The sequence below is a fragment of the Stylophora pistillata genome, chromosome 7 (assembly GCF_964205215.1).
Source record: "Stylophora pistillata chromosome 7, jaStyPist1.2, whole genome shotgun sequence".
Taxonomy (NCBI): Eukaryota; Metazoa; Cnidaria; class Anthozoa; order Scleractinia; family Pocilloporidae; genus Stylophora; species Stylophora pistillata.
The window spans coordinates 17,265,829-17,279,372 of record NC_142525.1 but is presented as its reverse complement, the minus strand read 5'-3'; the positions used below and the strand labels follow the sequence as shown (position 1 = coordinate 17,279,372).

Sequence of the window (13,544 nt, the reverse complement as noted above, 5' to 3'; positions counted from 1 at the left end):
TAATAAACCCGTGATGGTCAGTGCAGTATCGCATAGGTCAGGTCTGATTTTCGCTGTTGCATAAATAGCGCTCTCTACTGCGAGGATCGTGAAAAGGATTTGTATGGGATTTTCTACAAGATATCCATAGGGATAGTTAAAAGCGAAAATATTAAATAAAAATGGCTTACCTTATTCCATACGTGTGTTGCTTGCTCCTGGTGTCGTTATTTTTACCGATTTCACTTGATTTAAGCGGGTTTTTTTAATCCTGGTTTTCTCTTCTTAAAGATAAGACAAGGCCGAACACTTCTGTCCAGACAGCCTCCCGAACGAAGTAAAAAATCCCAAGCTAAAATGTATCCACGGCCACAAATCCACCGCAGAATTCAAGGGCAAGGGTTGACCTTTCATTTCGATTCTCTAGCCACACAACCTCAGCCCTGCGATCGACGCCAGGCGGCTCTTCGTGTCCTCAGTGAAACGTTAAAACGTTTGTAGACATCCGAGTCATTAGGGACCTTCAGATCCGACTATGAGTACGAGTACGAGAACGAGTACAATTTTTGCGCGCGGGAGTCCTGGGGCTTAGTTGTCGTAAACGCGGTCGTGGCCGTCGTCAGCTCGTAACAATAATACGGAGCTTAAGCAACCACGACGACGAACGGAGGACGACGACCGGAAGTAGCAAGACCGTCACTGCGCAAGCGCGAACCAAGAATTCTGTCGTCGTCTTGTCGTCGACGACTTGAGAAGGACCTGTTTCACGTCGTCGTGAACTTCCGAACTTCAAAGCAGCTTTTCTCATTAAAAGGTGCCGGTTTATGGTCAGTTTTTAGACAGTCTATGGCCGGTTGGAGTTTCTATTCGCTTCTTCGTTTGATTTAAACTGCCCAGTTCAGTTTTTTAAACAAATTAAATTCGAAAACCCACCAACTCATATTCCTTCCTCCGCACAACAGATGTCAAGTCAAGCGGTGAAAGCGACCACGTAAGGTTGAAATTTATTTGGGTATATTTTATGAAAGAGTGCTGTTTATCATTTTTATTGAATGAAAAGTTTTAAATGACAGTGTAATTCACCTCTGCGTTCGGTCAAAAGCTGTGTATGGAACTGCCGGATTATTGATACTTAAAAATTTTGCGTGTTGCTGTTCTTCAATCGAGACGCTTTAAACAACAAAGAATTCTTCAGATCGGTGTGTTAACATGAGCTTGAATACCTGTCAGGTTGTCCGAATCTATTTTCAAAATGTTTGATATAGATTTACAGCCATAAAAATTATTCCGACAAAATCACACGGGAAAAAATAGTATTCTTAGGTGAAGCGCTACGACTGCTATCTGTGCCGATCGCTAGCTAGCATTGATTAAATTGACAGACTTACGTCGTTTGCACGCCAAAGGAAGGAGCATCAAAGGTAGAACATATCAAGCTAAAGCATGTTGAAGATCAGACAAACCTTGTGCAAAATAGGTTTGATTATATCAGCAACACTTAGAACTGAATTTAAATCTCAAACAACTTGCGTAAAATTTAACATTTTAAACTTTTGCGATGCGTAAATTATTGCAAATAAAGCTAAACTTTCGATATATATGTGGAAATTTGATCCATGAGTGAGAAGAAGAAGGTTTTGGACGTCTATGAACGATGTCATTTCTTAAACTGACGAAGCGAGAATAAACGAGATTTCGGACGTCGTCGTCCTCGAGCAACTTCACTGCTTAAGTTTCATTTTCCCGCTAAAAACGACGTCCTCGTTCCAGACCCTCCTCGATTACTTGACGTCGTCGTCGTCACTTTCGTCGTGGTTGCTTAAGCTCCCTAATGCTCCAGCAGTTGTTGTGAGTATGGAGTGGCGACATTTTGTCGGTTGTGGAAACTTTTAGCAGACAAACCACACAAGATGCTCTGGCATTTATGTTCATGGAGGATATCATCGATGAAGTCGAGTTTTCGTTGCTTTTCGAAACGGTGAACAAGAAAAATCCGTCCTTTCCCTACTGGTCATACGATCGCTTTGACTTGACTCGCGTCACGGACGAAGAATGTAAGGCTGAATTTCGTTTTGGACTGCCCCTGTTGGCAAAAGTTCTGGCCATTCCTGATACATTTATATGTAGAAATGGGATTGTGGCAACTGGCATGGAAGGTTTGTGCATTCTTTTGCGAAGATTTGCGTACCCTTGCAGATTGAGCGATTTAATTTCAAGGTTTGGGAGATCTGTACCTGAACTAAGCGAAATTATCTCGGAAGTTTCAAGCCACATCTTTGATAACTATGGGTATCTTTTACGAAGCTTGAACCAGCCCTGGCTGCAGCCCGATTGTTTGCAGAACTTTGCAGATGCAGTTTCCGGTAGAGGATCTGCGTTTTTATTGGGGGTTCGTGGATGGCACAGTTCGACCAATTGCCAGACCAGGAGAACACTAGAGAGTGCTATACAATGGGCATAAAAGGGTGCACGCCTTAAAATTCCAGTCAGTTATTGCACCTAATGGGATGATAGCTAACCTCTATGGTCCAGTTGGTAAGACATTCATATACATGATTTAACTGTCAATTAGTAATTCATGATATTGTTTTAGTTCGCCACAAGTTAAGGTCCTTGTTGACATACTTATTGTATTCAGTTATGGCTTGAATCAAAATAATAATAATAAAACAACAAAAATCAAGAATATTGTTTAAATACTAGGGTTATTGGTTTATTTTTTTAATTCTCACCAACTGCATCCTTTCAATAATTCCAGTTTAGCTTTTCACTTTCCTTTAAAATTTTGGCTTTTTGAGACCCCCATCTCCCTTAAATTTTCACTGACTTTTTCTGAACCACATGTTTTGTTGTTACTAGTACATCTCAGTATGCTAGCCCACTTGAACCTGACTTACGTACATGTATGTTTTTGCCCCCTCTAGAAGGACAACGGCATGATGCAGGAATGCTGCACATGTCAGGCCTGCTGACAGAGCTGAACCATTATGTATATATTCACCAACAGGACAACCATTGTGCATCTATGGTGATCCGGCATATCCTCTCAGACTTCATCTCCAGGCAACATACCGTAATTCCCATTCAACAGAAGAACAACAAAGTTTCAATTCTTCAATGAGCACTACCAGAGCAGCAGTTGAGTGGGTTTTTGGTGACATTTCAACTTATTTTGCATTACTCGACTTTAAGAAAAATCTTAAAATAGGTCTAAGCCCAGTTGGGAAATTGTATTCTATTAGTGCCCTGTTAAGAAATGCTTTAACTTGTCTGTGTGGCAATACGACAAGCACATTTTTTAATTTAGATCCACCAACCATTGAGGAATACTTTCAATATTAACGTAGATTTGATAAGGAAATACATGTATATTAACTGGAGAGTGACACAGCATTTGGATTTAGTTCAATATAATTACATTAATCCTGATTATGATATTGTTACTACTTTTTCAAGAGGCAACAGTACAGTCTTTAGCCATGTAAGAGGCCATAATGATTAAAAGTAATCAAGTCAAGAATTGCTTATATTTATAGCATAAAATTATGCCAACCTGAAGAAAACAAACATCAGCAAGATGAGCCTTTGCTACCACCCCAGAATGCCAATGGAGCCAAATTAACAATGCAGGAAGGATAGTTATGATTTTCATGGTTTGAAAACTATTTATTCTTGACTTAAAGGCATTTACTCTAGATTATTTTCTTAATTTAGTTTTATTTTTCAAATTGGCACATTTTGTCCAGATATCTGCTTCAGCAGACTATTACACTACTTTGTTATGATGTACAAAATTTCTGGCTTGTACGTGTTATCACTCACAACAGACAGCTACAAGTGTATTGCTGGTAAATAAATGAGGAGTTTTTGTGTAGTTGTATCATGAGGACAGGAGTGTATTTTGAACTGACCCACCCAATGTGTATGGAATGTGACAATACTAACGTGCTCTGAACCCTCCTTAATTAAGGTCAGCAAAACATAAAATAAAATGCTGAAAAACCTCTCCTCTGTTAATTTTCTAATAATCCATTCTCTTGAACTTAAGACCTTTAAAAAAAAAAATTAACATTAATAGCTAACACAATTAATGGTAACCCAGTAGTTTACATTGTGGGCTATAAACAAATAATTCAAATTGAACATAACATTGTTAAGAATCCCAACTGGTCGGAAGCAAACCAGTTGGCTATTTACAAGCATGGCCAAGGATTTGAAGTCAGAGCCACCGTGAAACAAATTCAGGTAGTGGTCAGGGCGGGACTCGAACCCGGGAGCGACGGATTGCGAGTCCAACACGCTGACCACTCGGCCACGCTGCCTTCCAACATGTGAATTTAAAACAAATTACAAACAGGGAAACAATAGTTTGATTTACCTGTCTAGCAACAACCATTTGTTACTTTTAGATTGACCAGAAGCTTATTAGAGCTGGTGGTTTGAAAAATGCCCCTCTGTAATAATTGAGACTACACCCACCCCTGGAGAGGTCTCACTAAAAAAGGCAAAAGCACTCAGCACATGACATGACTTTTATTGGCATGCCCACACAGCTCATGGCTCATTATTACACAATTTATGTCACTTGAATGAGGACTTTGAGTTCAAGACTGAAAAAAGTGGTCAATATTTTTGTGAATACTCAAATAATTATTGGAGGACAATCTACAGAAAGCCCTAGAAAAAACCTTATTTTCCATAAGATATGTACTTGAAGAAATGCTGAAAAATATATTACAATGAAATATAAATATGATTGAAAAGCAGTAGTAGGAAAAGGGGGTTTCTGGCACATTTTCAAAATACCCTGAAAAACAAGGCAGTTTTGAAAACTGATTTTTTTCATTTTTTATCTCATTTTAAAAAAAAGAATGATGTTTTTCAGGCAAAATGATTGGCGCAGTTTCTTTCAAAAATCAAAGAAGAATTGAATTTTGAGATTTGATTCAGTGGGTTTCTGGCACAATTGCCTGAAAAACAGGGCAGTTTTGAAAAATGATTTTAATTTTTTACCTCATTTAAAAATGAGCAACGATGATTTTAAGGCAAAATGATTGGCGCAGTTTCTTTCAAAAATCAAAGCAAAATTGAAGAATTTTGAGATTACATTGATTCTCAAGACAACCTCAAAATTCGTTTGAACCATCAGAAAAAACTAATGACAATATCTCAGAAAAAAACACATAGAGGCTTATGAAGCATTCTCTTCATCGAAATCCTTCAGGAGGTAGCTAAGTTTTAGGTGGAACAATCTGAAGCTCTTCTCTGACAAATCCCCGCTTTGGTCCATCTTTCAGATAGTAAAGAACAGGTTCTTTTTCATTCACAAGTGCTTTTTCGATATTGAAAACTTTTAGAGACCAGATTGGATCTGTTGCTCTTCTTTCTCCACCTTCTAACTCGCCGGGAGCATGGAAATATCTCACGTTTTTTGAATAGTCAAGTCTCTTTCTTTCAAGCCAACAGGTCTTGAATAAGAAGTTGAACTCTTTGCGTCAACCACCTTTTCTTTGATTGCGTCAATTGGTTTCTTTCCAGTCAATCTTGTCTCCTCACGATTTAATGCTGAAACAACTTCTGGAAGCCTCTTCACCCATTCTGTTGATCTCGTTGTGTCTTTGAAGTTCATCGCTTGGCCGTATTGGAAACTAAAAAGGCGCTCACCCAAAGTTCGATTAAATCGCTCAGCTATCCCTTGATCTCTATGAACGTTTACGTTTCCCCTTCTAATTCTCACATCATGCTTTGCCATCTGTTTAGTTGTTTCACCCATGAATTCACGTCCAGGATCAACCTGAAGAGTTTTTGACCATCTCAATGGTCCTCTCTTGTAGATTGTCTGGAAAGCCTTTGAGACCTCAGAAGGTTCTTTTGAGGTGAGAGGTTCAGCAGCCTTGAATCTGCTCGCAACATCGACCTCTGTCAATGCACATTTATAGACCTTTCTAAAACGTTTGTCATGAGGAAGGAAAAGAAGATCAGCCTGATGGACTGCATTTGTAAAATCAACATCAAACGTTGGCCGTGGGATATGCTTAGGTGCAGGCAAATAAATCTGCCAGATGGCTTGTCTCATCAGCCAAAGCTTTGCAACATCTTCAGGAACCCGAGCTTCTTCTGCCAACTTTTTCACTGCACCCAATCCCTTCCAAAATCCTTTCGGGCTATGGTAAACTCTTGAAAGTTTTCTCTCCATTTTCTTTTGCTTTCACAAAAATCGACTTGCAGCCAATCCCAAAGCCAAAGCCATTCCTCCTGCATAAATCATTTCACCTTGTTTCTGTTGTGTGCTCGGTTTGCAGAAGTTAGAAAAATGTGGTTCTTTCATATCAAGCTCTTCACTTTGTGCCTCGCTGTAAAGCTTTAAAGCATAATCTGTATCAACAAAATTTTGATTTGCCTCTTTTTTGATTCGTTCGCTTGCTGCAATCCAATCGAGAAGCTTTGTTCGATTCTCTTGATATTTCTCATAAGCTGCCTGGTATTTTTCTACAGCAAGATCATGTCTCTTCTTCTCTTCTTCAACACTATTTTTATCTCCACTCAAATATTTTGCGAGATAGCTCCCACCAACAAATGCAGTTGCATTGATGAGTGCTCCTCCGATCATTATTGCTATGCTTGCCATTAATTTTTATTAATCGCTGGCAAGTTTTCATCATCAATCAATATCGATAGATCAATTTCTATAGCGCATTTCCATGTAAATGCTCTAATGCGCTTTACAACACTGTCCGGGGGACTTTTCCAGACTGCCGGCGGCAGTTTACAATTAATAAAGGAGAAATTTTTACAGATGCCCCCTCCCCCCCTTCCCAGTAAACAGGCCAGACCACATCACAGTAATCTCGTGATGTGGGTTCTTTAACGTCCCTTGCCGAAATTAACTAATTGATAGGTGCAGGAGACGGGACCTCCGGCTTTACGTCCTATCCGAGAAGACGAAGCAATGTGAGTGAAGCGTCTTGCTTAAGGACACAACGTCAAGCCCCAGCCAGGACTTGAACCCGGGCCATCTGACCTAGAGTCCAGCGCACTGACCACTGGACTACTCACGCCTCACAAATTAAATGAAATTCTATGAAATTCTATGAAAATTAATTAATTCTATGAAATTAATCTCATAGAATATTGAGTTAGTGTGCGTTGTCGCCGCAAACTTAAATGCATTTCTTAAGATGGCAAAATCTTCTGTTCTTCGAGATATTTTTTTGCTGTGATTGATCCAGCGATCACGAGAGTGAACTTTACATAGTTCATGAGATTTGAACGCGGATCAGAAGTCATCGGTTCTTTGATAACTCTCTTTGCTACCCATCCAATTCCAGCAGCCAATCCAGTCAATGTAGCTGAATCAGTCAAAGTTTTCACAAGTGTATTTTCAGACATTTTTATTTGAAAGACAAAAAAATCAATCTATTGGTTTTACTCCTTTTGGAATTTGAGGCAACTCCGCTGATTCCCCCGCAGAGATGCGCTGAATTTGCCTTGGTTCTGGCTTTAGTTCTGGGTTTGGTCGTGATTTTACGAGCTCCATCAACTCTTTCCTTTTATAGTACAGTCCAACCAGTGAAAGAACAATACTTGCTACTGAAAGAATTTGAGTGAGTGAGAATGATGATGATGATGATGATGGTTCTGGTTTTGGTTCTGGTTCTGACTCTAGGTTTGGTTGCTTCGAAGAAGCCTTCACCTTTTTTCGCTCTCTAACTCTTCTGTTATGTTCAGCAAGTTTTTTCCCAGCAGCGACACGCCCTGGATCTTTTTTCGGTTTCGTCTTATTTTGATCAGTTGATGCGACCTGTTGTGCTGGCGGTGACTGCGAAGGCTCTGCTGGATCTTGAGATTCTTTTTCTTCCATTTTATTTCTTGTCACATTATTTTTAAGTTCTTATTCAAGTTCTTATTCAAGTTCTTATTCAAGTTCTTATTCAAGTTCTTATTCAAGTTCTTATTCAAGTTCTTTTTCAAGTTCTTATTCAAGTTCTTATTCAAGTTCTTCACAATTACTTTCTACTTCAACATTAACCACATTTGGTTTTAAGGGAACTTCAACATTTTTGGCAGTGAGAAGAGCAGCACTTGCGATCACCATGTACTTTCCATACTTCAAACTCAAGCTTCCTGCAATCATTCCGAGTTCACTCTTCACAATGAAGTCATCGTTCAGGTCTTTCATGAGTTTTCCTTCATCAACAGGGAGAAAATACGCCAACGCTTTACACGAAAGCTGAAGAAATGTGTCGACTATCACATCGCAAGTCTTTGAAGAGATTGAGGCCTCATATCTTTTGAAGTACTTCTCAACATCTTTTTCAGAAAGCCTTTTGACTTGATCCTGGGTGAGAGAAGCACCAATCATTTCCTTTGCTCTTCCACTCGCAAAGAGAACAGCAAGTTGCTCTCGGTGATCTGAATCACTTGTGGATTCTGTTTCAAGAATGTTCATAGCAATAATATCTGTGATTGCTTCTTGTTCTTTGCTCGCTTCGCTCATCTCTATTTTATTTCTTTTTCAAATTTTATATCGAAGGGATGGCAAAGTGATAAAATCAGATGAGAATATTTCTCATTCTTCAGCTTTGCTATTAATTTAATTTGCTCCTCTTTCGTCAAATCACCTGCTTAATCATCAAATGTCGCCTTCATATCCTTGGCCGAAGGTGTGTAGAATAAAACCAGTGCAGCAATGTTTTCTCTGAAGGGTTTTGCAATACTTGTCATCTGCTGTGTGAGCACCCAAACGCTGATTCCCTTATGTCTTGCGCTGAATGCTAAATTCACGAGTTCATTTGTCCTCTGCTTCACATCTTTTGAAACCACACAGTCATCAAGGGTGATAAGTGTATTAGTTCCCTCATAAACAAAACTAATGAGCTTGAGACAAAAATCAATCTGATTTTGGAGTGGAGTCAAGATAAAGAGGCCTTTGTCTAAATCTCCAAAAATTATTATAAGTTTTGTTGTGGATGAATGTTGGACAAATCAAAAAAATGTAATCGAATTTCTGATTGAATTTATTGCTTAAAAGATTGACGACATATTTTGTCTTTCCTGAATTTGTTGGTCTAACTATTAATGCATTGAAAGGAATATTCTGAGGATTCATATTTTATAGTGGCCATGTGAAAAAGTTGAGATCTTGTCTTCTCTTATGATTCTCTTATCATTATTTGCGCTCAGAGCAATCTTGTTGATGTTCTCACTGAATATCTCATGTCTGTGTGATCTGATTACATTCATCTTTCTCATTTGTATGTTTCCGCTAAATAAGCACTTTTTGTAGTCTTCGTGAGTTATATTCTTCTTTATCACAGTCTTCTTGATTCCCTTGCACTTCTTCTCTTCTTTGTCCTCAAGAATCTTGTAGCTGTAAAGTTTTGCTCTCAATCCAACAAACTCCTCAATAATCTTTCCACCAGCCTCATCTTTCATCATGCCCACAACTTTTTTGTTGCAACCAGTTGGGATTTTTGAAATGTGGTCTTTTGGAAAGTTGCTGGTGTCAAACTTTTCTTCAACATCTGCAGCTATGTCCTTGTAAAAGTCTTCAGTTTCAATCTCGTACATGAGACTGTCAGTGTCTGTGAAAAGAAGCTTGGCTTTATCTCCATATTTCTTTTTTATGTAGTTGTAGTGGAAATCGTACATCAAAGTCTTGCTGAGATCAAGAATAGCCATTCCACAGAAAACTGGCTTGTCAAACTTTATTGATGTTCTCCCCATATGTATTGCAATGATATTTTCGTCAAATATTGTGCAATGCTTGAGGTTTGGTTTTGCTGAAAGCTTTTGTGCTTTCTTTCGATTGTTCGGAAGCCTCACATCAACTCGTTTCCTGATGTTTTCCATTGTTTTTCCAAACACAGAGTTGTTCATCAACTTGAAGAAATCCTTTTCAAATTCATTCTTTGCATTCGTGCGCAGATTTGTGTTGAGCTCTATATAACTTTTCAGCCAAGGTTCTTCTTCAAATTTGATTCCTCTGTAAATCTTTTTAACTCTCAAGCCGAGTTCAAGGCACTGTTTGAGATTCTGGTGATGAATGACATATTTCTTCTTATCGTTTAGATTTGGCACAAGTTTCTCAACTTTGTTTGAGTTGATCATGATTCTCTCTGAAGCAAGAGGATAATCATTGTGAAGATCATGAAGCTCTTTTGGATATTCAAGATCAACCTCAAGAATGCAGGGAATATCTCTCCAGTCTCCAATCTCTGCCTGACTCATCCATTTGAAACCTCTGACAGGAAGAGGTTTGCACATTGCCCATCCATAAAGATTGTTTGCGTCAAGATAAGTCAGATATTTTGATGGTTTACTCTGTCAAACTTTAAATTCACGTATTTGCTGTTTGCTTTTCCATAGCGATTTGGGATCATTGAGATTCCTCCACGAATTCCTTTCTCAAACATCAGAAGCATGTCTGGATCACTCAAAAGCTGAAGCTCAACTTTTGTCACCTTCAATGCTGCATCCCAAGCCAATCCAGGAGCAGTGTAATACCAAGTAGGATCGAGATTGTAATTCTCAAGGCAGACGTTTCTGAATTCTTCAAACACATCTGCAAGCAAGAGAACATCTGGTTTGAGATAAAGATCATGATAATCACCCATGTTCTTCATCTTGAACTCATTCCAGATTTTCTTTGCGTGCTCATAATCTTCCTCGCTTATATCACAGTCATTCAGCTTTGAGTAAAACTCTCTTTTTGGTGGAAGTTCTGTTTCTCCGAACTTTTCAATGCTGCTCATGTAATCATATGGATAAACACCCTTTCTTGAGATCAATTCGATGTCAGCGTCTCTAAACACCTCCCCAGTTTTCTTTAGCTTATCATGGCTCAGATAACTGACTAATTTATCGAGAGAAGAAGCCATGAACTTTAAACTATTGATAAAGCGAAGCTCAGTCTTGATGGTAACTTCTTCTTTTTCTTTGTTGGTGTAAGAGCCAACAGCAAAAGATTTGCTGAAGCTGATGTACTTCTCTTCATTATTGGGAATGCATTTTATGTCACCCTCGGTCTTTCCAAGATTCTTGACAAAAAGATAAGAGTCATAACCAGCCAAGTTGTGAAATATGACAGGAGTGACCTTCGGCTTTGCGAATTGAAAATTGCAATTTCTGTGTGCAGCTCCTCTATACTTGCTAGTGAAATGACAGTGAGCTCTAACTTTGTCGCGCGAGTTGCCAATCAAAGCGAGCACAACAGGATCAGTGGGGAAAGACTCACCACATATCCAACAGCACTTCGCCGCATTCAACATTTTCTTGTCTTCATCAGTCAAGATCATCTTCTTTTTAAAGTGAAATTCTTTGTGAATCTTCTTGATATTCTCTTCTAGCATTTCAACAAAGATCTGAGCAACATCCTCATCTTCAGACTTTGCTCTGTAGATGACTGGCTCTTGAGAATGAAGCTGGTCATCAATGCAGACAACCTTATAGCAAAAGCCGGACGGTTTATGTTTTTGATATTTAAGGGTGACACTCTTATCGCTTCTTGGCTCACAAGAGTGAATTGGTTTTGTGAAAGATTCAAAGTCAGCATAAACAACAAAGGGCACTCTTATTGATCAGTTGTTTCTTGAATTTGATAAAAGTTCCTTTTATTGGCATTTGAATCTTGACAGCCTCATTGTTTGCGCAGAGCACCTCGTGCTCCGCAAGCTTTTCTCTGCTTGAAAAGTGATTCAAACACCTGAGACAAAATTCTTTTGGTTCTTTATCCTTTGAAAGTTGACTCGAGAGAAGCCTGCTGATGTTGTTTATCAAGCAGTAGTGCTTATTAGCATCTCCGTCCTTCTCGATAAGAAGAAGATTGATCACCTGATTCCTTTCTTCGGCTGGTGACTTGCTTATTCTGAGAGGATAGACTCTGGCCTTACTTTCATAACCAAACACGTTTACCGCGATATTTTCGTTCTGTTTTTCAAACTTTTTTATATTGTGAAGCTCAGCCGGGAAGTTGATTCCTCTCTAGTCGAGTTGATCAGATTGTTCTTTAAGAATCTTTGTTATTCTTTGAGGGTTTTTCTCAATTGGATAAAGCGCTCTTGTAATGCACCATTTAAAACATTCATTATCTTGATTTTCCATATTGATTATTGATTTTTTTTCCTTTAAGCGCTTTTGGAAGTTCGGTGTAAGAGCTGCCGTTCAAAGGGTTTACTCTACAAGATGCAGGTCAAATGTTATGACTCTGTGAAACTCCCAGTTACTTCCATTATTGTTGAATTCTTCAATTCTTTCTTGAATGGTTTGCATAAATCTTTCATACGCTTCGCTTTCATCAGTTGCATTAAGATTTTCAATTGTGTTGGTGTGGAAATAAGCGTCACTGAAGATACTGAACTTCTCCATCCATAGCTCGCCTCTTCATCTCGCAAGAAAGAATCATCTTGAGTCTTGTCTGGCGGTTCTCTCTCATGATTTTCAAAACTGCCGATTTTGCCTCCTGCATGAATTGATTTGGCCCAAAACCTTCAACTCCATCTATTCTGAACAGCCTTGCGAAACCTCTCAATGCAGATGCTGACTCCCGAACTGTAGCGCTAGTGCTAAATGGATTCTTTTCGTAGTTTTCAACGAAGTCGTTCCACTCATCTGCTATTGTCGCGTCATCCGAATTGGTGGCGTATGGTCTCAATCCAAGCATCTCTTCAATTTCTCTTATTTCTCTTCTCCTTTGTTCTTGCGGATCAAGCGTTCTCTGCTGCCCAGAATTTCTTGTTGGTCTGAGAACTGGAGCATTGAAATCTGCTGGAATTGGGTGGTCAATAATGTTTGATATCAACTCAATCAACTCCTGCTTTTTGAGGCTTGAATTTTTTTTTAGCCCGAGTCGTTTTGCCTCGGCTTTTAATTCTTTAACATTCCAGTTCTCCATTTTTTATAAAAATATAAATTTTTTATATTTTTATAAAAATTTTATCTCGGTTTTTTTTTTTTCTGCTTTGGAAATTTGCTGGAATAAGATCAGTGTAGTAATTATAAAAATCTGCTTTTCTTTTCAAAGTAAATTGTGAAATTTTTCTGAGCTTGCCTTCGAAGTGATCTTTTATTTCTTCATCTGTCAAAAGCAGAAAGAGGTTTTCATCAATATCTTTTGGAAAGCGATAAGTTTTCTTCAGTCTTAATCTATCTTCTTCTATTCTATTTTTCCAATATTTATTTTTTATCTTGTGAATGAGATCAAAATCTATGTATATCATTGTGAATTGACGGCCTGTTATCTTTTCACGCTCGTCTCTCAACCATTTTTGATATTCCTTTCTCGGTTCAAGATATGCAGCTTCAAGGCGCCTTTGAACGAGAAAAGTTTTGCTTTTTCTGAGTCTTCTGTCAACTTCTCTCTTTTCTTCGTCGCTAAGAAGATCATAATCATCAAGAGTCCATTAGAATGGTTTTAATAATCTTCTCACTGTTTGTGTTTTTATTTTTCTTGCTGGATCTCGAAATTTACAGAAAAAGCGGAATTCTTTGTCTGCTTCATCCATTTCTAATTCTTCTCGCCTCGCCTCTCGCCTCGCCTCTCGCCTCGCCTCTCGCTTCGCCTCTCG

At 38.7% G+C, this 13,544-nt stretch overlaps 2 protein-coding genes and 1 non-coding gene across 3 annotated transcripts; 1 reads left to right on the top strand and 2 right to left on the bottom strand.

The window, feature by feature from the left end:
- The first annotated feature begins 1,778 nt into the window (after window positions 1-1,778).
- On the top strand, window positions 1,779-3,848 carry LOC111336200 (uncharacterized). The gene is made up of 2 exons (XR_015989617.1): window positions 1,779-2,514; window positions 2,904-3,848. It is a non-coding gene; the product is annotated as an uncharacterized LOC111336200 (transcript).
- A 1,892-nt stretch (window positions 3,849-5,740) lies between these two features.
- LOC148726917 (uncharacterized) lies at window positions 5,741-7,807 on the bottom strand. Its single transcript, XM_088727995.1, has one exon. The coding sequence runs from the start codon at window positions 6,605-6,607 to the stop codon at window positions 6,188-6,190; it is 420 nt and encodes a 139-aa protein (XP_088584121.1). The 5' UTR covers window positions 6,608-7,807; the 3' UTR covers window positions 5,741-6,187.
- A 41-nt stretch (window positions 7,808-7,848) lies between these two features.
- LOC148726916 (uncharacterized) lies at window positions 7,849-10,449 on the bottom strand. The gene has a single exon (XM_088727848.1). It carries the CDS (start codon window positions 10,243-10,245, stop codon window positions 9,085-9,087), a length of 1,161 nt encoding a protein of 386 aa, XP_088583974.1. The 5' UTR covers window positions 10,246-10,449; the 3' UTR covers window positions 7,849-9,084.
- Between the last annotated feature and the right edge of the window lie 3,095 nt (window positions 10,450-13,544).

Bases quoted from the DNA above. Each gene is read 5' to 3' on its own strand.
- LOC148726917 (XM_088727995.1), bottom strand. From the start codon at position 6,607: ATGGCAAGCATAGCAATAATGATCGGAGGAGCACTCATCAATGCAACT.
- LOC148726916 (XM_088727848.1), bottom strand. From the start codon at position 10,245: ATGTGCAAACCTCTTCCTGTCAGAGGTTTCAAATGGATGAGTCAGGCA.